The sequence below is a fragment of the Mus caroli genome, unplaced genomic scaffold (genome assembly GCF_978045245.1).
Source record: "Mus caroli unplaced genomic scaffold, Mus_caroli_1 scaffold_17, whole genome shotgun sequence".
In the NCBI taxonomy this organism is placed as follows: domain Eukaryota; kingdom Metazoa; phylum Chordata; class Mammalia; order Rodentia; family Muridae; genus Mus; species Mus caroli.
The window spans coordinates 73,357,656-73,382,017 of NW_028227272.1; the positions used below are offsets into that span (position 1 = coordinate 73,357,656).

The 24,362-nt window shown below is 42.3% G+C and overlaps 1 protein-coding gene across 3 annotated transcripts in view; it reads right to left on the reverse strand.

Moving 5' to 3' along the window:
- Window positions 1-1,310: 1,310 nt before the first annotated feature.
- Nrip1 (nuclear receptor interacting protein 1) overlaps window positions 1,311-24,362 on the reverse strand; it is an 86,768-nt gene continuing 63,716 nt past the window's right edge. For all 3 annotated transcript variants that reach the window (XM_029470240.2, XM_021185511.3, XM_029470238.2), the window contains exon 4: window positions 1,311-8,632. In XM_029470240.2, coding sequence (XP_029326100.1) covers window positions 4,765-8,259 — 3,495 coding nt within the window. In that variant the 5' untranslated portion in view covers window positions 8,260-8,632 and the 3' untranslated portion in view covers window positions 1,311-4,764. The remainder of the gene's footprint in view (window positions 8,633-24,362) is intronic.

Genomic DNA, 24,362 nt, shown 5'->3' on the forward strand with positions numbered 1-24,362 from the left:
CAATAGCTCATGAAGAAATATAAACCATTACTGTATCAGATTGCTAGAAAAACAAATGTTTATCCCTGCCCCTCTTCCCCCCTAAATAAGATGGGTCTCAAAGCTCAGATCTATACTTTTTAGCTTTTTAGGAGGCCAAAGAAAGAACAGTCTATGTCCAAAGCTTGTGTGGACAATAAAGTGATCTCAAGGAGCAGGCAGCATACAACAGCTGATATGAGGCCCCCCAACTAACTTACCTAGTTATCCTAGGTATCTCAGAGAGACCTTGTCTCCAGAGGGTGAAAACTGAGTTGTGAAGACAGCTCAGTGGTCGAACTCTTGCTCAGATCGGGGCCTTGTGCTCAGTCTCTGCTACTGCACATGCAAAAGGAAAATGGTCTCCACCACTGCTCACACATGTATACGGGTCACTACTCACACATGTATACAGGTCACTGCTCACACATGTATACGGGTCACTGCTCACACATGTATACGGGTCACTGCTCACACATGTATACGGGTCACTGCTCACACATGTATACGGGTCACTGCTCACACATGTATACGGGTCACTGCTCACACATGTATACGGGTCACTGCTCACACATGTATGCAGGTCACTGCTCACACATGTATACAGGTCACTGCTCACACATGTATACGGGTCACTGCTCACACATGTATGCAGGTCACTGCTCACACATGTATACAGGTCACTGCTCACACATGTATATGGGTCACTGCTCACACATGTATGCAGGTCACTGCTCACACATGTATACAGGTCACTGCTCACACATGTATATGGGTCACTGCTCACACATGTATACGGGTCACTGCTCACACATGTATGCAGGTCACCACGTTCAACTCCTCTCCTGTACACATGCAGCTTTATTTGGAAAGTGACACAACTTGATTTTTTTGGCTTCAAAACAAACAACCCCATTAAAAAAATGAAAGAAGAGCCTCTGATAAAAATCTTAGGACAAAGTATATGTATCTAATTAACTTTATTTTGGAACACTGTACAAACTCCAGTTTAAAAAAAAAAAAAAAACCATGTAGTGGTCATTCAGTTACATACTGAGAAATGGAAGACAGACCACAGGCCAGCTGTCATTTTGAGCTATGCTTTAATTACAGGTTTCTAAATATACCAACTTGCTAGTCAGTTGCTTATTTTTTTTTCCCCTTCATTTTTCTGAGACAGACAAAATACATGTCTATTGCTTTTTTCCTTTTTCTCTTTATGACCTTGGACTTTAACATTAATGGAAAACCTAAAAACCAGAGAAAGCCCACAAAAAAGAAGTCATTTCAAGTTAGAGACAATGCATTTCTCATTTATTCAAATTCACTGCAGGAAGTAAACACTAAAAGATTAAAAAAAAACAAAAAAATTCACACTGCGGTATGTACAATTCATTACATCACATAAAGAAATCAAATTTAATAATAAAAATGGCAAATTAATATCATGAAGCAGACTGCATCAAAACTGGCTGTAAACCCAAGATTCTTACCACGAATGGTAATGTGCCTGTATTCCAGCGTCTGGGAACACTGGGCTATTCCTGGTTATGTTTCCAATGGGATTTGAAGAGTTGTGAAGTTGCTCTGTGAGTTCTTTAATGTTGAAAGTGGTTGATTAAAAAGAAAAAAAAATTAAGACCCTTGAATTCGAAGCACATTTTCTCACAAAGCATAAGCCACAGAGGTCATGTCCGGAAATGGAATACTGTCGTGTTGGATGACCATCTGCCCTGACTTAAGACGTTTTCTGTCGAATGCACAGATGCACAGGGCTCCCCATGCATTTGTCGTCATGCAGCAGGTACGCAGACTTAAATAAAAGGTTTATTTTATACATTTGTCCAGACTTGCAACTGTATACATACATGCACATTTTTTTAAACCTGTCTGATTATATTTACACTTAATACATGGAATATACAGGAACCAAAGAAATTAAAAGGTTTTTCTGTTGCATTAGAACAATACAAAATATGTATTTTTTTTTCATTAAGGAAATCATTATTTACATCACCTTTAAAAACCAATTTTAACATCTTCATGTAACAAGTCAATATATATATATACACATTTATATATATATATATGTATATATATAGAAAATATATACTCTCACCAGTTTATTCTCCTGTAAGATGTAGCAGAGAATAAACAGGTAATGCTACCTTACTGACGTCAATGAGAGCTGCAGTACCCATTCACAAATGACTTTATTAGGAAGAAACTGCCCAGATATCGAAAATAGTCCTTGAAAATGTGTATGTGCATATTTGAATCTATATATGCAAACAAAGTGAATTTGTGGATGTATTATGCCCTTTCTCTTCTTTAAGATTTCTCTAAACAAAACATGGGGGGGGGGTGGTATTCTCTAGAAAGTCAGAACAGCATCCTTCATAGGCATGTTTATTTTTGTCTTACATAGTCTCATTCCAACAAAAACAAAACAAAACAAAGCGAAGCGATGCTGGCTCTGGACGTTTCCCTGACCTAAGTGCTGTTCCATTGTAAGAAGACTACTGCCTTGAACAGAGGACGAACTCCAGCATCCTACAATATATTTCTAAGGCTCCAGCCCTTTCACCATGACCAAGAAAAATGACTTAGTGTAAAGCTTATTTATATAGTGTAGACAATGAGATTGTCACAGTATAAACATGGAGTAAAGTACTTCACTGGCCAGTGGAATTTTTCATAGCAGAATAAGCATACGCGTTCTCCTTTCTCTGATGTTGCATAACATACACTCTGGTTACCATATAACATATCCATTAACTATTTACAAATCATCTTGAGAAAAAAACCATTTAGAATTTTAGATAATTAAGAAATAATGTCCATTTGTAATAAAAAAAAAATCTTAGAAACAACTTCAAGTACGTACAACAACTCCAAATAAACCTCTTCCTACTAGAACTGTTGAGTACACAGTAAGTTTTTGATAAGTCAGTTGTTAACCTGGCTCAAAACTGAAAAACAAAACAATATTGTCTGGAGGATGAACTGTGGGCTATAAACAAAGGAACTTAAAAACCAACCTGTTTCAAGATTGAAATTCCACGTGGCTCAATTATAGATTACGTTCTTTCAAGACAGTATCAGTATTTACTTTTGATGCCTGTTTAAAAATGAATTGATCCGTGAAGTGACTGTGTAGGTCCTGTCATGGATAGATAAGTGCCCTTTGATTTGGTTTCAGGTAATCTGAGTTTGATGTCTTTCTTGGGTTGAATCTGTTAACTCCATAAGCACTGCTGTGCAGAGGACAGTTTGAATAGCAGGTAAGGATGTATTCAAGAGAAGTTTCCCAACCGTCCTCGGATCACCTGAGTTTGCTAAGTGGCCCTGTTATTCCACCCCTAAGGCTAATTAAGTTAATCTTACTAATTAGAGCAAATAAATAATCACAGATTTTCCTGAGATGTTGACCCAGATAGGAAAGTTGTCCCCTCTACCCAATTTTTTTTTTTGTCATAAAAAGTATTCCGAACCCGATTTCCAAAGATATAATAGTAAGATAGGAACTACGATATTGCAAATTTTGAGCGGATATGTGACTGTGTTGGGGGAAAAATATAGGCATCAGATAGTTTCATTAAAGTCTCATATTCTGGAAAAGTCCTAAGCCACAGTTTTCAAACATCAGTGTGCGGAAGAAACACATACAGAACATGTCAGGATCCAGGCGGAAGGAGGACGCCTGGGTCCACTTGGAGACCTTGTTCTGTAGACCTGAGATGCTGCCTAGGAATCTGCATTTGAATACCTGCTCCCGATAGTCAGATGATAGTATGAATGCAGTGTCTCTGTCCAGAATTAAGAAATCCTGGTTGTAAGAGTCACGGGTCCCACAGGAGTGGTGAGGATCAACTTTCAAAAGAGACGGTAAAAACCATCCAAAGAAAACCCATTTCTGCTTTTGTTAAAAACGATTTCTAAGTAGTCAATTGTTCAGGAAACAGCCTGAAGGTGAGTGAAGATTTCCTTCTCTAATTTTGAAAAAGGAGGAGTATTAATTTAGTAAAGTAGTCAAAATATAAAAAAATGAAAATCTGCCTTTTATTTTTAAGGATCTATTAAACTCCCCTCTATTGTAATCAATTGTTACTAAATAGTAAAAGGTTTAAAGAAATATATATATTGAAAAGGTCTGGGGTGGGGGCAGACACATGGGGAACCGCAAAACCCCTTCCAAGAGTTAAAAAGAATTTCGTTTAGCAAAAGTGAAAAAATGTAAGCATTGCTTTTTCTTAGTTTTAGACTGATGAGGTGTGAATCAGCACAAGGCTTCTGGGTTCTTTCCTAATTTGGTTATCTTCCAAATAGCTAACAGTTTGGATGTTACAAACACGTTATGTAGGCTGGCTTCTGAGATGGGAAATGAACAACCCTAATAAAGACAGCAAGTTGCATCAATCCACTACTGGTGAAGTTGTGCATTTTAATGTATGCCTCTTATTTACGATTATAAAAACAGGTTCATTCGTAGGCTAGTCACAGTTGTTATCTGATGCATACAGAAATAGTAAACAACCAACCTCGAGTTCAATTGTTTCCTCATGACATCTAATGTTAAGCAAAAATTAGTATGCATATTTAAACATCACCAGTGACCAATACTTTCAAAAGGAAGGAGTTTCAGTTATACCATGCTTTTCTCAAATCATGCTCTTATTTATACAGATCTCAAGTTCATACTGACTAAATTTTAAAAAGATCCAAAGTGGTATGGCAGGTACACATTTATTCTGACTCTTTTTTTATGGTGAGCACGTTTCCCAGAAGTCCATACACTTCTCCATTTGTACTGTGTGGGCGAGAAGTATTATTTCCCATATGGCTATTGTACGGGCTTCTTAGATTAAAGAAAGAAGCTTTAGTTTCTGCAGCGGGAAGCAGCTCTTCTTTGACTGTAACCTGTGAGAGACTCTCGGCTGACGCAGGCTCCCTCCAGATGTCTTTGTCCTGGGTTTCTTGTGTGGTAACAGAATTGCCCCCTCCCTTCTGGAGCATGTAATAGAGGATCGGATTCGTTTTGGTCAGTCTTGGAGAGTCTTTTTCATAGTCATTCTTATCCATATCTGCGATGACCCACTTAATGGGTCCCTTCTCACCGGGCACGGGCACGGAACATCCATTCAAAAGCCCAGGTTCTGGTCTGGACCCCACACAGCCCAAGTGCTCTGGGAAAGGAGGGCTCAGAGGGGTCTTTACCATTCCAGGGTATGAAAATGTCCTATGATCCGTCACACAACTGCCAGGCTGCGGGGAACTATACATCAGTCCATTTAAAGAAGAAATGCCGAATTCAGGTTTGCTGCCGGGCGCGTTGTTTTTGTGTCCTTTCTTTTTCGTGTCGGTGACAGAGTCACTCCTGTGCGGGGACAGATCTCGCACACAGTTCTCGGAGAGCAGCAGCTGCTTGAGAACATTGAAGCTTTTGCTCTCTCTGGCCCAACTCCTGTGGTCACCGTCGCTGGCTGAACTATGCCCAGCAGGGTATTTATAATCGAGATCATTCCTGCTAAACTTCAGCTCTTCCTGATGAAGCAACGACCCGTAGAGTACTTCCGGGCCGCTGTGATGATTGGCAGTATCTACGGCAGTATTTTTCATCTTTTTAAATGGATTCTCCAGTGGTTCCGTATACAGCTTCCTTTTCTTCGGGACCATGCAGATGTTCTTCGACTCCAGGGTTGGCAGCTCACTGTTTCTGTGACTCTTGTCCTGCTCATCTGCCGGGTAACTCTCTTGATTCTGTCTCAGCAAGCGACTCAACAGCCCATTCTTTGAGAAAGAGAAATCCTGAGGTGAAGCAGGCTCGGATTTAAAGTCCTCCGACACTGGTAAGGCCGCTGTGCTCCGGTGGATGGCCGGAGTCACACCTAAGAATGGGGCGCTCTTGGCATCGTGGTTTAAGTGCAGGTTTGTGTTGTGGGTCTGGAAGTCGTCACAAGGCTCGGATTTAATTTTCACCATGAGTATCTGTTCATTTGCAGCCCTCTCCGAATGCTCCTGCGGAGCCTCGTCTCGTGCGGGGGTTTTCTCTTTCTTCTCATTCTTCCCTTTGCTGGAATTTCCTAGGAGCAACTGAAGGACAGTCCGTCTTTCCAAGAGATTTTCTATCTCACAACCAGGAAGTCCTGGTTCAGGCCCGGTAGGCTGACTGCTGAAGGCTTTGTTCTCTTCAACCGCATTGGTTTTATTTGAGAGCAGAGGGCTATTTAATCTATCAATCAGACCGAGAGGTTTGTCTGGGTTTCCACTTAACAGCTGTTTGCTGGGTCTCTGCTCTTCCCCTGGCACGGAAGACTGCAATCCGCACTGAGCCAAATTTTGTAACAGTTTACTGGCACTGAACGTGGCCGAATTTTGTGCACCTTCACTCGGGGCTGGTTTCTCGGCTTGGGATTCTTTGCCTTTTGTGAGGTCCATCAGGTGGCTAGCCGCGGTGTTGGTGAGCTTGGAAGCGGGAGTACTGCAGGCATACGGCGGCGGGGAATTCCACTTGATGACCAGAGAGTGTTGAGAAAGATTGATGGGAGACTCTGCTTGGCTGGATGTATACAGTGGTGGAGTGCTCACTGGGGTAGTCCTGTTGGTACTGGGGCTTTCGATGACAGAAGTCCTTGTGTAATTCTGAGGACTGAACTTAGTCCCATCACTATGGATGTCCTGAGGGCTGGCATTCCTTTCAACAGTTTCTTCACTTTTATGGCCAAGCAGCAACTGAAGAAGAGTGACTTTCTGGTGTGAATTCAGCTTGGAATTTGTTGAGGTATCTTGATCTTCTTTGATGTCAACGCCGGGGACCTTGGGATCCCACGTGTTTAACAAGGACTGGGTGAGGTTCTCCAGCGAAACGGGCTGCTCAGCTTCCGGTTTTTCGATCCGGTGTTTGCAAGACAGGTCTATGGGAACGCAATTGGAGTAGGAGCTTTCGTCTCCACTGCTGTCATCTGTAAAGCTCGGATTGTTATCGGAGAACTCGTCAATCGTGGTGGGCGTGCTACTCTCAAAACTGCTCCCTCTCTCGTTCTGGCTGTGCCCGTTCATCGGCGCGGGTATGGTCTGGCTTTTGAGGAGATGCAAAAGCAAACTGTTATTAGCAGCCTGCTTTAGGTTGTTTCTTTCCAGTGAGTTCTTATAGCTCGTGTTTTTGGGGGAGGAAGGAACAACACCCATTGGACTCTGAAAGGTGGCAGCGTTATTCTTGCTGGCCACCAGTTTGCTTGCCGGCAGTGTTCTGGCCTGCCCGTTGAGATGGCCAGACACCCCTTTGGAGAGCTGCGAACTGCCCACATCTTTCTGCCCGTTCTCTTGCAATCTGGCCATGGCTGCAAGTCTTTCGCTTGCCACCTGATGTGCATTCTGCGTTTTTAGAGCATGTTCCCGAGAGTACTGCTGCAGGTGGGCCTCGCTGGACAGGAGCAGCGCCAACTGGCTGCAGGCAACACTAGGCTTGGGGGAGGCAGCGGGACTCGCCCTTTTCTCCACCATGCTGGCAACAGCCTGTAATCTTGCAGCACATGACAAGGGCTCACTCATGACCTTTGTTCCACTTTGTCCCACAACGGGATGGGGTGACTCAACAAAGCTATCTCTGATAAGGTTTGGAGTCACATCAGGGAGGGTGGGACCTGACTTTTGATCCTTGGTTTTACTTTTCTTCAACAGAGTTTTTAAGTGACTTGAGGCCACGCCATAGCACCTTAAATCCTTCTCCACTTTTAAAGACTCGTGACTGAGGGCATATCCCTGTTCCTTGAGGCTCTGTCTAATCTGCTGTGACAGAGCAACAGTCTGAAGCCTAGAGCTGAATGACTGAAGCAAAGAGGCCAGCAATGTGCTATCCTGTTTGCCTTTAGGCACACTGTCAACCATGCCAGCCAGCAACGCTTCCTTCTTTACGTTTAAATTCACGATGGAATCAGACAGCCTCTTCCGCTTTGCCGCGTTCCAGTCCTCGGAAGACTGCAGCAGTCTGGCTTTTTTGAGGTGCAGCATGCCAGATCCCTGGTACGTCTGGGTACTGACAGTGGGACCATTGCTTTGACAGGAGGGAAACGCACTGCCCGAGAGGTTAAAGTTCTGGTCTTCCTCTTTGTGGCCAGCAGACTTTTTGTTAATGGCAGTGCCTGATCCCCCTGCTGCCTGATGCATTAGTAACCCTTCGAGGTAAGTTAAAACAATAGAATCCTGATGCACATCAGAGCCAAGCTCTTCTCCATGAGTCATGTTCAATACAAGCGCTCACAGGGGCTCAGCTTTCGTTCACGTGAAAGATGCTCCTCTCGTCAGTAAGATCCCACGTGACGTCAGGAAGTGAGCGTCACCTGATCACCTCCCATAGCAGTCGGGCAGAGATGCACTGTTAACATTCTGACCAGGGGATCTTCAGGCAGTGACGAGGGGCTAAGAGGCCGGCAAACTCGGGGGCTAAGAGGCCGGCAAACTCGGGTGCAGACTACAGCACTGATGAGCGGCTAGGCAAGGACCAGCCTTGCAACTTCCTTAGCACAGCGGCAGCGCTGACACCCAGGTCTCAGGGAATATGCTGGTTTTCTTTCTTCATCATCTTTTGTTGTTCACCAAACGCACATGTCAGTATCTAAAAATATAAAAATAAAAATAGTTGAGGAGAAACAGAGCTGGCATCATGCTCATTACCTATAAGGAACAGAATACAGCATTGTGAGTTTCACATAAGGTATAACACATTATAAATATAGTTTATACACACACACACACACACATACTATGCACACATACACATGACAGCCACATCCATTTGACATGTGATTTGTAGGTATGTATCCTTAAAAATACTTCACTGCAACGGAAGGATGAGCTACGGCCTTGCGAACACAGCACAGTCTACCAAGAGGCTCCAATGCTGTACAGTAACACACACTTACGTGTCTCACTGTTTATTTCCTACCTTCCCCGAAAAACGAGACTGCAGGTAAAAAAAAAAATCATTTCCTAAATCAGAACCCACACCGGATGTTTAACTTGAGGGATAACGGGAAATCCCGAGTTCGCGCTTCTTCTCATTCACACGCCATCCAACACAACGCTCAGACCTTAATCTCCATGGAGATCTGTTTCAGCATTGTGGAATGACATGAAGACGGGGAGCTATGACAGGGAATGCTAGCACCGGGCACCGAATCTTGACCCACATATCTAGGCCAGTATAAGTATAGTATAAGGAAAGTCCTCTTCTCCCTGGGCGGTCTATTTCTTCTTACATGCCCAATGAACATGGATACAGTTAAACAGTAAATGTGATTCAGAAAATATCTTAAGGCTGCTTTAAAGTTTTAAGTGAAAAATTCGATAAAAGAAAGACAAATTTAAATCTTTTTCGTTTTCTGCCCAAAATACCAAAGAAAGTTGATAAAGGAAGGGTTCCCGTTAGATGAGTTAGAATCTGAACCCAGAAGACCCTGTGCTCATGAAGGGTGAAGCTACCATTGACTTCTGTATGCCACACCTGACAAGCATGTTCAGAAAGCTTAATATCCAGGTGGATTTTCCTCTAATTCAAGAATAAAATGGGTGAACAAGGTCACACTAAAGATAACAAGAAATACAGAGTTTTCATTCCATCAGTCACTGTACTGGAAGGACTTCATCATTCTGAGGTTTTACTGTCTGGAAGCCAGAACCCCTTCTGTCCACCAAGACTCTGAGCAGCCAAAGTTCACTCGAGACTTTTCATTAAGTGGGAAAATGCCGAAGGCAGGCGCATGACAAAAGAAGTCAGAAGGAAAGAGATGATGTGAGAGTGAGGCCGTTTATTCAACTGCTTACCACAGTTGCAGTTAATCTAAAAATGGAAAACATTTACCAGTTATTAAGACAAGGAAGGTTCCTGCCCTCTATTCGGCATAATTAGCGGTTGAAAGTTTTCAGGGTAACGCATTCTGGACCGAAAATGAAATAAAATATATTGAATTTGTCGTGCTTAATAACAACTTTTAAATGTGAGTCTACAAGTAGGATCTTGCAGATTTTTTTATGTTCTGAGAGATGACGCAGGATAGTGGGTTACACAATTGGTCTGCAGTTGGCTTTGAAGAGTGAAGACACTTCATGACTGCCTCCTCTTGATGAGGACTCCATTACTTTCCTTTTGTCTTAAGCCCAGCGGTGTGAGATGATCCCGAATCTTGTGATCTTGCTGAGACTGAGAAACACCTAGCTCAGGAATTCCCATCCCTGGGTGTACCTGTGAGAACAACTCCTTACAGAGCAGATTAACTGAGGAGACCCGCCCTGGACACAGGCAGCGGCATTCCACAGTCTAGAAGCCCACGTGGGAGAAAAGTAGAAAGGTGGGAAAGAGAGAGTGCTTGGCGGTCTCTGCCTCTAGTCCACCAGGATGGGAACTGCGCTCCACGCAACAAACCAAAACCACTGCCAGTGTGAGCGCAAACGCCTAAAGCCTTCTGTGCTTAAGTTGCTCTGACATTTCAACATCTTATTATCAGAAACTCCAACGCTACTCTCCCAGCAACAAAATGGAAAACTATGTGAAAGAGCACTGCTTTAAAAAACAAAAACAAAAAACAAAACGCATAGAATATATTATGGACATACTGGATAAATAGCTAATAAAATATGTATACTATATTACATATATATAATTATACTCTAGACACACATTCCTGGGCTGGAATACAGTCCAGTGTTAGGCACTTGCTTCCTATGTATAATACACGGCCCCAGGCCTTGGGTTTGCTATTCAGTACTACAGACACACAAACACACAGATCATTGTAACTTTAAAAATGACTTCCATGTAAAGCAAACCTTATTATCAATTAATAAATATTCTTTTAAATATGTTTTTAGGACCAAAACAGAGTCTAAAGAACCACGATGGTGCTCCAGGGACTAATTCATTTTAAAAGAAATTTAATGTAATTCTATTAATTTAATGTAATGTCTGTTATTCAACAAGATTAAAATTGTAAAGCAAACCCTGCTTTTATTAACTTAAAAATACTTATAAGCATAAAAATGTCTTTTAGATCTTTCTTATGAGAGGAATTTTGCTGGTTCTTTAGTATGTAGTAGAAAAACAGTATTCTGAGAGAATTCTAAAAAAATAAAATATGAAAACATTTATGGAATCTTGATCATATAGTTAAGATAGAAATTTCAACGTAGAATGCTTTAGTGAAACACATATCAATGTTTGAATTATAAGAGTATATTTTCAAAAGGGGATGCAAGTAGTTCACATGTGAGCCATTTATGAATGAGCATAATGTTAATTCTTTGAAGTAGCTAGATTATTTCCAAAGCACTGTTTCCTATTCTCCATTACTTTTGGTTTAAGATACAAAGTAAATACTACTATTCAGTTGCTCTTAGATTCAGTATCCGTAATGACACATAGCATGTTATTTAAAATAAACCTAAGCGATGACTTCCAATTGTTCCCATGAAAATCTGCCAGTTTCTTCATAGGCAAGTCATAATTACCTGAGTATTAAATCTCAAGAAATTTCTGCACAGAAGTGTTAATGAACATGTGGACCTTTGGCTCTAGCTCATAAAAATACAGAAAGGCTCCAGGATTCCTTCCTGTGCCTGTCAATAGCAGCTCCTTTGACAACTCTGTCTACTGTGGGTTACACTTCAGGTCCCTGGAGGGGCTTTTCCTGACAAAGAGTTTTTACAAAGTACATTAGAGTTTCATCAAGTATTAATAGAAAACGTAGTAAGAATATCCCAAAGTCCTGTCCACTGACCACTTCATCCAGAGGGAGGAAAGCACTTCTCTGACCGAGCGTTAGTGAGAAATCAGAATAGAAAATCTCAACAATTTCACAGAGCAAGACAGGGCAATCTTCTGGGATATGGGACCGAACCCTTTACTAAGGAGCAAGGACCACAGTGATTCCCCTACTATAAATTGAACATGAAGATGCTGCTGGGAATAAAAACTTAAAGAGAGTAGAAGGTCCATTCCTTTGCAGCTCTTACACATGGCAGGGATGACAACTGCAAGGTGGAGTAGAAGCCTAGAATGCAGTTCTGAGTACACTCCTAACTTCTTTTCAAAATGTGCATCTTTTCATAGAAGCTGAAAGCCAAGATAACTTTCTTTGCAGTGCTATCGTTGTCTGAAGATCGGCGTGTGGCTGGAGGATTAACAGACATAGGAACATACACACACACACACACACACACACACACACACACAAAAGAATTTAATTAAGTTAGTTTGCTCAAATGAGATGCTCACCCTCTGCAATTAAAATTTAAAAGCTCCGTCCTCCCCCAGGAGGGTTCACACTTTATATAAATGCATCCACTAACACCCACATTTCTCCCTATTGAAAATGGAGGGGGGGGGTCTTCAAGGATGTCCTTGTTCCTAACTTGCAGATGCACACCTTTAGCCTGCCTGTAAGGGGCTTGCACAGGTTTAAATCAGTCACTTAAATCTCCCACTTAAAAAAGCATCACTGGGAGGCATAGCTTCTTGACTATCTCAGGTGTTCATTATGGGCTGGACTTAACTCCATGATTCCAAGCATCTTATTAAATTGTAGTTGACAAAATAACACACTTTTGACCAGAAGGATATGCTGGCGTAGGAGTGTACCAAAGACACAAGTTTTGTGGTGAATTCTAGAGAAAGGAAATGGTTTTTGAAGTCCACTCAATCCCTTACAAATTATTTCTTTTCATGAATTTCATTTTCTGAAAGTCCCAATATCTTAAACCCGTGTTTATTTAAAAGGTGAAGATGAACTTATACCATAGTGGATCTTCATTTGTTTTTCATAGTGGTTATATACTAAATAAAATGCCAGAAAATACTCAGGATCTTTGAGTACCCAGATAAATGCAAGAGAGACGACAGGCCTATTCTGGGGACAGAAATGAGTCTCTTCACGTTGATGTAATAAAATTCAGAATTATATTCAGAAGATTGAAAATCAGAAAACAATCACTAACAAACTCCTTTGGTAGCACATTTCTTTTCTTTTTTTAAAGTCTAAATCCATAATAACATAGGGATAGCTTTTAGGATTTCCTTAGCATTTCTTCAGAGTAACTTGAGACCATTCAATGTCTGTTTCCCAGTCTCTATCAGAAGATGACTACCATGCAAAACAAAGCCCTTTCTCTTGGAATTGCATATCTGTAACATGTATGCACAGGAGCATCGGTTTTTGAGACCGGTGCATAATTTCTATTGAACTCAACTACAGTTTCTCCATCCTTAAAATAGAGTTGACATACAGACAGAAGCCCAAGGTCAGGGTCACAGATCAGCAAGAAAGATTACCAAGAGAACTGATGTACCAGCTGGCGTTTGATCAAAGCTCCCAGGGTTCCTAGCACACACCACAGACATTTTGCCTTCACTCACAGGAAAACACTCTGGCTTAAAAATATTCCTTTCATCTTGAGAACAAGATCTTCATATATTTCCTTCATGACAAATCATGATTCTACTAAATATACTGCCTCAGCTCCAGGCCAGCTCTCTGCATCTCAGAATTGTGAATTTTTACCTATGCAGATGCAGATGCATACACGTTTGTGTTTTTGTTTGTTGTAACTCATCTTCTTCATGATAATTTTGAATGTAAACTCCATTTGCATATCCCCAAACAGACCCTGCTCCCTTACAAATCCAATCCAAATGAAATTGAATTTAATTCTGTTTCACGGTATCTCAGACCGTGCCTAGATTTCACTGGTGAGTAGCCGTTCTATAGGAACGCCTTGTAATGTTTCCACCACACTTTCTACCATATATCTGGGAAGAAAATTTAGTTATCAACAATTGCTACAAAAGTGCTTTATAATGAAATTATTATCAAAGGTGCCCTTATCTAACAAAATCACGAACATGCAAAGAACAAGGGGCACTGACAGATCTGTAAACTAATTTCAAATTGTGATGTCGGCTTCTGATGCAAGCTTAATGTAGCTGGGTATGGTGGCATACGCTTTAAATCCTAGCACTCTGGATGGAGAGTTACAGCTGGGTCTCTGTGAGTTCAAGGCCAGCCTGTTCTGGATTCCAAGTTCAAGGCCAGCCAAAACTACATAATGAAGACTGTTTCAAGAAAGTCGAGAGGGGGAACTTAATATATAAATTATTTAATTATTTTTTTAAATCGCCATCTATTTCTGCCAAGAGATGCACGTTACATTGATGCGTTCTTCTAGAAGACAAGTCATACCCGTTATAAACCACACCATGGAAGCTGTCTTAGTGGGAGCGCTTATCAGTTAACCATGCGCTGGTCCTTTTCTCATATGGCCTAGGTCAAAGTTCTGAGTCACTGTGAACAGACCATAATTTCCCAAAAATGGTAAACAGAATGCACCGTTGCTCTTTCTAGTGCTGGCCCAGAACACAAGCATGTTTAGGTTAAAAGTTTCACTAGGATCTGTAAGACCGAACCACGACAGACATCTGTGAACAGACAGGCACGCATAGTGAGGACAGCTGTAACCAGGAGTATTTAATAAACCTAAATCGGGTGATAACCTCAGCACAAGGATACAATATACAGATGGTTCTTGGGAAAGTTCGGCATCTTTAAATATGAGCACATACCCTTGTCCTTCAACTGGTAAGTGGAAGATATTGTCATACCATTATTAGGCTACCTTAAGTGGATTTCTATTTATTTAAGAAATTGCTATGCATACTTTCCTCTGACCTCTTTCTGGCCCATCTGTGCATATGACCTAGTGTTTGAAGTGATCTCTAGTTGCAGCCAGGAGCTGCTAATCTGAGACAGCTTTGCTGCTATTCCAGTTTAAGTCTCAGCCATAGGGGTGGCTTGTGGATAGCCCTCACCATGACACCTGCCACCGGGAAGTAGATTTAGACAGGGTCCGGCATAGGAAGGGGGCATTTAGAAGAGCACCCTGGTGAGCTGCCAGAGGAAGGAGGAGCAGTGGTGTAAAAGACCTGAGTGGGGCTTTTGTGACTTCACACACTGGGCTGAGAATAGGACAAAATGACTTTTTACTTAACAACGATGAAGGCAATTAAAAAACACAGAACTTTTACTATTTTTGTCATTGAATTGATGTAAGTGTGCCCTGCTAAAGAACTAAGCACCTTAGCCATACGGAACTTGCCCATCGGTTCCTTGGTCTGCTATGTTGGCTTCCTGCAGGGCAGTGTGTGCCAGGCAGGCAGGAAGGCAACTATGGTGCCTACTGCCATGCTTAGTCTATCCAAGTCTGAAATCGCTTAGATCCCGCAGCAAGAGTTCTTAATATTTACATTTGGCTCCTAGTTTCTGTTTTCACTGTGCCTTCTACTACTGCCTAAACAATTTGTTTTATGTTTAAATTCTTATCAGTACACATAGGACATATGTAAGTGTGCAGGGGAGAAGCGGTTCAGTATGGGAGGGGGGATGTGTATCCAGTAATTTTCTTCCCATGTGCCCTTCTAATCCCTACTATCATCCCCATTCCACGCAATGTGTCACAGTTAAGAACAAACAACTCAGGCGGGCAGCCGGCCCTAACTTGCAGAGCAGGGGGAGCCTCTTCTCTGTGGCTCCACAGCGCTCAGGGATTTTCAATCATTTCACTTACATAATGCCGTCTATTTCTGTTTGTTTGTGTATGCTGCGCTCCTCAATACAGGGTAGATTTCTTATAGTCAAGAGGCAGCTCTTTTCATCCTGTGTTCACAGAACTGGGCAGACAAAATCATCTAAGAATGTGCAAAGAAGTCAACCCGTGTGGGTCTCAGTTCTACTAAATGTGGTACGGGCTAGCTCAACTGTGAGAGCCCTCAGTGTTTAAAACGATATGGTATTATTTCTAACATCTGGCTTCAAATTCAAGACCTGTTTCTTTGAATATAAACTAACAAAAATACAAAATTAAAAAGTAACAAGGGTGAGGGCTAAGAATTTAGCTCAGGGGTAGAGTGCCTATGTAGCACAGGTAGGGCCTTGGGTTTTGTCCCTAGTTTAACAGAATAACAACAAAAATCTCTAGACACAAAGAAAGAAAGGTGTTTGCTTGTTTTAATCTTCCATGAGGGACTACTATTCTGGTAGAAAACCAGAAGATCCATGCATTTTTGAATACACATTTTTTTATTTTTGGTGTTGTATAATTCAATATACAAAGATCGCGTCAAAAGTAAGTGCATGTTTCAGAATGCTGGTGCCCCGCCCCCTTCCCAATTGTTGCCCACATAGGAAGATGAGTAACACTCATTTGTAATTGAAATATTATTTGTGAATTTCTCTAAATGAAGACATATTAGGGGTCTTGTGGAGGGGAAACTGGGAAGTGGGATAACATTTGAAATGTAAATAAATAAAATAGCCAATAAAAAAAGAAAGAAATGAAGTGTCACACTGAAAGAATTGTTCTCTAAAACAAAAGAAATCACATATATTATAAAAATAATTAATGAGGCAAAACAAAAAATCTCTTTTGAAGTTTTTGATTTTACATATCAAGAATAACCAGGAAAGTACTCCTTATGCCCATTGTAAATATTAATCACTGAAGTAATATTTATTAAAGAACAAATAGTCCATCTATATTCATATAGTTGGAGAACATCTAATAGAAGTGTTCACTTAGTCTGACTAAATAAAAATACTATCTTAACTGAAAGTGATTCTATTTAAATATGCAAAAGTGCGGCTGGGGAGGTAGCTTGTGGCTAAGAGTGCTTGCTGTGCAAATGTGAAGATGACCTGAGTTCAAACCCCAAGAACTCACACTTAAGAGCTAACGAATCACAGAACTATCTGAAATCCTACCGCTCTACTGGAGAGACAGAAGGTAGACACACGCGCACACACACACACACAACTCTTTTGGGAGTTTGTGAGGCAGCTAGTCTGATGACAATAGAGACACTGGCTCAATCCAGAAGGATCTGCACTGAGACTTTCTTCTCCCTCCACATACATACCATGGAGTGTACACACCAGCATTCATAACCAGAACATGGGCACTCATATACACAGACACTGTACACATGCACAAGTATACACACACACACACACCCTACACATAAACACATAAGCACACATGAATATGTACCAATAACAAGTCATTAGAAAATGAAAACCAGTCCATCAAATACAGGCATCACCAAGATGGACTTTCAGCCATGAGCAACCTGCTATCCCTGGGGGACCTCCATTCCCTGCCACCTCTCCTCCTGCCTTCGTCACACCTGATGAGCCGGAACCACACAGGGAAGCTTGCCTTCCCACCAAGCTGAACTTTCTTGAATACTAACCCAGATGAAGAACATATTGTTTACCGTGTCTTTAAAACACTGGTCTGTGGTCATCATTAGAAATAGGAGGGAAAGCATTTCTGAGACCTCTATTAAAAAGTGAAGGTTCATATTGTTGTTCCACCTATAGGGTTGCAGATCCCTTTAGCTCCTTGGGTACTTTCTCTAGCTCCTCCATTGGGGGCCCTGTGATCCATCCAAGAGCTGACTGTGAGTATCCACTTCTGTGTTTGCTAGGCCCCGGCATAGTATGAACTAACACGTACCCCCCAGAGCTCGTGTCTCTAGCTGCATATGTATCAGAAAATGGCCTAGTCGGCCATCAGTGGAAAGAGAGAACCATTGGTCGTGCAAACTTTATATGCCTCAGTATAGGGGAACGCCAGGGCCAAGAAGGGGGAGTGGGTGGGTAGGGGAGTGAGGTGGGAGGGTATGGGGGACTTTTGGGATAGCACTGGAAATGTAAATGAAGAAAATACCTAATTAAAAAAAAATTAATAAAAAAAATAAAAATAAAGTGAAGGTTCGAGCTCTCTCTTGTCAGACACTGCAACTCTGTGTGTTTTAAAACTCCAGGAAAAGAATTATTTCATGAAAGGAAGTAGAGAGTATTTATTATTAGTCGTAGTATTAAACCTTAGTTAAACCATAGGGCCCAAGGCAGAAAGGGTTCAGTTCAATTTCTGGGTCCTTGATTTATCAACTGTTTAACCTCGAGCAAGCTAGCCATTCTTTAAAGTGTTATTATTCATAAATGCTCAAGACTAATACCTATTTCATACAACCCTGTTGAGGAATAAATGTACTCAGAGGGCACACACTTGTTCGGAGAATTTGTTCTATACTGGTACAAATCAAACTACGAAGTTCTCCCCTGTACTGCACTGCAACCTGCCTCCCATTCCCTCTATTCATTTACTCCTTCTTTCACTTATTTCCCTGTGTTCATGTGTGTGAACACGCATGGGTGCCCGCTAGGTCAGAGGACAACCTTGGGTATATTTTTCCTCAGGAGACATCCACATTTTCCTTTTCTGAGACAGGATCTTTTATGGGATCTGGAGATGACAGTTAGGCTAGGCTGGTTGGCTTCCTGTCCCTGTCTCCTCAGTACTAGGATTACAAATGTGCATCATTGCACCTGGGTGCTGGGGTCAAACTCAAGGCCCTAGGGTGAATGCAGCACTCAGTTCTATGACAACCCCCCTTTACAGCCCCTGCTCCAGTCTGATCACCAGTCCTTTGGGAGACACAGGAAAGGAGGCTGATCATTGCAAACAGCAGTGTCACACCACTGCCTAGCTCTCACAACCCGAAGGAAGGTCTAGGTGAGATAGAAACATCTGTTGATAAGAGTCTATCAAAGGGCACAGAAAGAGGACAAACACTCCAGCTATCTGGGTTCTGTAAAGTCACTTTTTTTTTTTAAACAAATTTTTGACTAGTTGAAACAGCAGTTAAAAACTGTCACAAACTGCAACTCCTATGAAGCCTACTGTGCCTTTCAAAGTTCTGCTTTCCCAGGGGTGTGCTGCACACCCTCTTGACTTCCCCTAGGAGGTGGCAGATGTAGTATTTATGTTCATTCACATTTTACTAAGCAAGGGCACTAGTGTTTGCAAGGACTAAGAGACTGATGGCTGGTGGAAAAGCAAGAGGAGGTCCTAGGAATTCCAGCCCTTCTTGCTACATCAGACTGCTACAGACAAGGATAAAAAGGTGCTTGACCCGGGGATCCATCCCTAATCAGCCACCAAACCCGGACACTATTGCATATGCCAGCAAAATTTTGCTGACATGACCCTGATATAGCTGTCTCCTGTGAGGCTATGCCAGTGCCTGGCAAATATAGAAGTAGATGCTCACAGTCAGCTATTTGGATGGAACACAGGTTCCCCAATGGAGGAGCTAGAAAAAGCACCCAAGGAACTAAAGGGGTCTGCAACCCTATAGGAGGAACAACAATATGAACTAACCAGTATCCCCAGAGCTCACATCTCTAGCTGCATGTGTAGCAGAGGATGGCCTAGTCGGCCATCAGTGGAAAGAGAGACCTCTTGGTCTTGCAAACTTTATATGCCCCAGTACAGGGGAACGCCAGGGCCAAGAAGTAGGAGTGGGTGGGTTGGGGAGCAGGGCAGGGGGAGGGTATAGGGGATTTTCTAAATAGCATTTGAAATGTAAATGAAGAAAATACCTAATAAAAAAATTGAAAGAAAAAAAAATGGTGCTTGACAACATTTGGCCAAGCAGATGCTTTTGTGGCACTTGGGGACTTTAAGGTTCCTTTCCCCATTCTAAAATCTTATCTTTGTTATTCTAATCTCTAGGGGTTTTGTTTGTTTTGTTTTGTTGTTGCTTACATTATTTTAGAAAGGCTACAGCATACATGGATGAGGAAGGTACTCAGGGAATCTGATTCTTGACTCTGCAACTCAGCAGGTGAGTAACTCTGGTCAACTGAGTTTTCCAGTTTGGATCTCTGTTTCTTTAAACGGTGAAAAAGAAAAGTAGAATCTGTCTGGTAAATACATATACATGTATATATTCATATTATTTACTACAAATATTTACTACAGTTACCCAGCATTTTCTAGACTAGTATTAATGATTCTGTTACCTATAGATGGAGGGCACAGAGCCAAGCCAGGGAACTTTCTCTTAAGTTGTTTTTTGAGGCAGTCTTAATATGTATGTAGCCCAGGCTACCTCACAATCCTGCCCTAGCCTTCTGACTGCTGCGATTACAGGGATTAAGTACCACGCCTGGCTCTTTTTGACTTGTTTTGTGACATGCTTGTCGCCTCCTCTCAGGTTCCTAGACAATGGGTTGACTGCATGCGCCTTTGCTTTCCCACATTTCACAGGTCCTGAAATAATAATCTGTTGGATCTTCCAGTACATTCAATGTATATGTGGGAGGTGGGAGCACTTGGGTCCATGACAGAGGTTAAGCTAGGAGATTCCGGAATCTTAGACTCTTTCAACACAGGTTTAAAGCAAAGAGAAACTGCACATATGAAAGATGGTTAGTAAACCTTTCTTTGTGAGCCTAACCGATATGGGCAGCATCCCTTCTGCTCCTAGGATGCAGAACACGGAGGAAGAAAAGTGTCATTCATTAGGTTTGGCCTTGATGAAGTCACATTTCACAAGCATCTAAGAGTGAGCGTGCAGAGAGGAGAGTGGCGCCATCACACTGGGAGAAGCTTAAGAGACAGAATCAGCCTTCCTGGTGTAGGGAGCTGCAGAAAGCTGTCATGTTCCTGAAGATCTGGTGCAATTCTATTATAATCCCCCAGCCTCTGCACTTGAGCTGGGTCCAGGGAGTGCCTGCCCCATGTCTTCACACCTTTGCTGACATCCTATAGTCATAGTGTGGAAGGCAAACTACATCTTTAACCTATGATCCTGAAAGAAGTCTGCCCAATACGAGTGCTATTTTTCTCCTGTTTCTTTAGTAACTTTCCCTCACAAGGGCGGTTACAGAGCAACACACACCTCCAGCTTTCAAGAAAGGAAAGCTAACGACACAAAGATGAAAGTAAGGATGTCCAAGGTCACACTTAAGTTTGTAGGGGCCGAGTTGATGAGGACAGTCTTTCAGATATCTTAGTCCTGGGGGTCTGCACTCACCAAGAATCCAGCTGCTTCCCCTGATGGAAAGAATGGATGCCAATAACTCAAACTGTGGAGAAAACACTGACCAAAACAGGGGTTAATTGGACATTGGTTCTTTTAATTCCATAATCAGCTCTTTGCCTGAGCTACCCTGGGAGGGAATAACATATCTTTTGCAGGAGTGGGAAGGAGGCCAGCACAGGCCATCTGGCCGTACATGTCCTTTCCTGAAGTTATCCCTGCAGCTGTGTGAAACTCGGTGATGCTGAAGAACTTTTTACTCTAAGTGGTTGCACTATTTCCCCTCTCTCCCATGGCATGTATTTAAAAACTTTAAAATTAACTTTATTGTTAAAAAAAAAATCAAACAGAAAAACAAGCAAAACAAAACAAAAAAAAAACCCTTGGAAAAAAAAATCACATTGAAATTGAAATTAACCAGACCCAAAGTATATACATCTCATTGAACTTGTATTCTTTTAGGATAGGCCTTCTGAAACTATGGAGTTACACGGTGGATTTTACACTTCCAATATTGAATATGTTTTTATGCACTTCTCCATCATCCAAAACAAGGGCAAAAACTCATGACAGAGTCAGATTAGAAAACCATTTACCTTTACGCTCTTTTGTAACTCATCAGTGCCTGCACTCTTATCATGTGAAATCTGAAAGTAGATACATTTTTATCTTCATATGAACCATGTAATTTTAGTGACTCTGGAGTTACTGCATAGACGTGAATGGAAGCACCACGTGTGTGCTCCGCACACATGTGTGTGGGGTGTGTGTATGTGTGTGTGTGTCATGTATTTGCCCGTGCATATGTGAACAGGAGTAGTGATGTGGGAACTGGAGCTTGACACTTTTTAAATATAAAATTTTCATCCTATCTCTAAGAAGAGAATTGAGACTAATAGTAAGTAAGTACTCTTTCCACAGGGACGCTGAACATATGGCTCCTCCCATCAATCCAAGAGAAAGGCGCCACACCTAACATGAGCATCCGTCTGCCCTGCTCATTTCCCTTCTCTCTCTCTCTCAGTCATATGCTCAAGAGAGCCGCCCAGTACCCTCAACCAGACAGACAACCATCAGGCGGGGCTGAGCTGTGGCTTCAGTGACACCAGCTTAAGTGCCACTCAGCACTAGGTAGGCAAATGTCCCTCCTTACCCACCGCCCTGCTGCCTCACTCCTGGTCTGATAGGGTTTATGCGTCATTTTTTCCCACTTGATTACTTCCAGAGCTTAAACTCCTAGCATTCAGAACTAGAAACGCTTCTAACGTGAAATGAAAAGTAGCTGAATTACAGCCTTAGCACCTCCTGCCTTTTTGCCGTGACAAAAACGGTCAGTTTTGTCAGGGAAATAGTCACACGGACAATAACACTGGGAAATGCTGTACTGTAGGTTACTCTGCTGCATTTGGTTGTGAGCTTACTCTTTCATGGCTGTGCCATTTCTCCAGACCATGGGTTACTTTGTTTTGGTTTGCTTTTTTTTTTGTTTTTTCTAGACAGGGTTTCTCTGTGTAGCCCTGGCTGTCCTGGAACTCACTCTGTAGACCAGGCTGGCCTCGAACTCAGAAATCTGCCTGCCTCTGCCTCCCAAGTGCTGGGATTAAAGGCATGCGCCACCACACCCGGCTCATGGGTTACTCTTAAGCAATGCAAGCATTCCTAGTTACCTGTGGGAGAGGGTGGGGTTTCCCAAGGCTGAGATGACTTGGGAAGTGAGCCTTGGACAATAAAGAGAAAAAGCAGGCATGGAGGCAACACCTGTACCTAGCACGCAATCTTGGTGTTCCATGTGTAATATGTTAGGAGTCCAGGCCAGGAAGCAAAGGTAAGAATCAGAGAGGAGGTGACGAGGCATCAAAGGAGACAATGGGATTCAGGCTGAGTGAGCAGGCAGATACGGAAAAACTCCACGTAGAACTTTGAAAAGTTGGTCGGTGAATGGTTAAGTTGACCACATGTTTCTTCCTCAGCTGGTGAGATACATCCCGATTTAGCCAACTTGTAATATCATTAGACAAAGATGGTCCCATTCTGCATAGAAAATATTCATTGCCTCTAACAGCAAGCAGCCCTTACTCTATGTCAAGATCCATTGAGGAGGGGGAACAGGACAGGGGTTGAACAACTAAGTCTGGCCGTATCTAAGCACTCTGGAAACGTCTCATTTCTTTCGTTACCATGAACTATTCCTGGGCCTTTACATGTCTCCAACCCATCTTAACCGTTGGTAGCTCCTGGTTTTCTACTACAACCCTGAGTGTTTAGACAGTTGCATGCAGAGCTAGACGCATTCATTATTCTACAATAGAAGAATTTGGGCAGACTGTTGCAGAAGCTCTGTTGCTACCTTCCCTTCTCTCAGTGCATCACGTTGTGTTACTTCCTTCCTGCACCTTGCCTTTTTGCCAGCAGGTCAAGGCTGGGAGGTGAGACAGCAGCACAGAGTGGGCCACAGAGGCCAAGTTTTGAACTCTGGAGCTGCAGGAGATACGGCAGAAAAAGAAAGCATCTCTCTCCTGTGTCCTTTGCTTTACTCATTTAAAAGCAGACATCTCCCTCCGCAAGAGCCTCTATAAGATGCCACTGCATGTTTCTGGGCTCTGGATATCCTACCTCCTTATTACAAAGGGCTGGCGCAGCTAAATCTGATCCGTCTGCCTTTGGGTGCGCTGCTCTGCTCTTTAGCACAGACGCTCCTTCCAGGCATAAGCCTACTCCAGATGGAATAAAACACCTATTTGATCTTCCTTCAAAGAAGAAGGAGAAGGAGAAGAAGGAGGAAGAGGAGGGGAAGGAGGAGGAGGAGGAGGAGGAGGAGCAGCAGCAGCAGCAGCACTTCTGGATAACACTGAAGACCTTTTGTAGTAAAGTTTTAATAATACATCTGATATTAAAAGGAAAGTATAGGGCTGGTGAGATGGCTCAGTGGGTAAGAGCACCCGACTGCTCTTCCGAAGGTCCGGAGTTCAAATCCCAGCAACCACATGGTGGCTCACAACCATCCGTAATGAGATCTGACTCCCTCTTCTGGAGTGTCTGAAGACAGCTACAGTGTACTTACATATAATAAATAAAATAAATCTTTAAAAAAAAAAAAGGAAAGTATATATGACTCCAAGTAGCCACATTTTCCTCTAATAAAGAAACTAGCATAGGGGTACAGAGAGATGGCCCTCAGTAGTCAAGAGCAAGAACTGTTCATGCAGACGACCTGACTTTGACGATTCCTAGTGTTCAGGGTGGGCAGCTGGCAACTGTCCCTAACTGCAGGCGATCCTAGCTGGAGGGGATTCCATACTTCTAGCTTCTGCAGCATAGGTACTCGTGTGCACACACCTACACCCAGATGCACACTATATATCCAAATAGTTAAAAGTAACTAAAATTTTTTTTCAAGGAATTAATATACTCT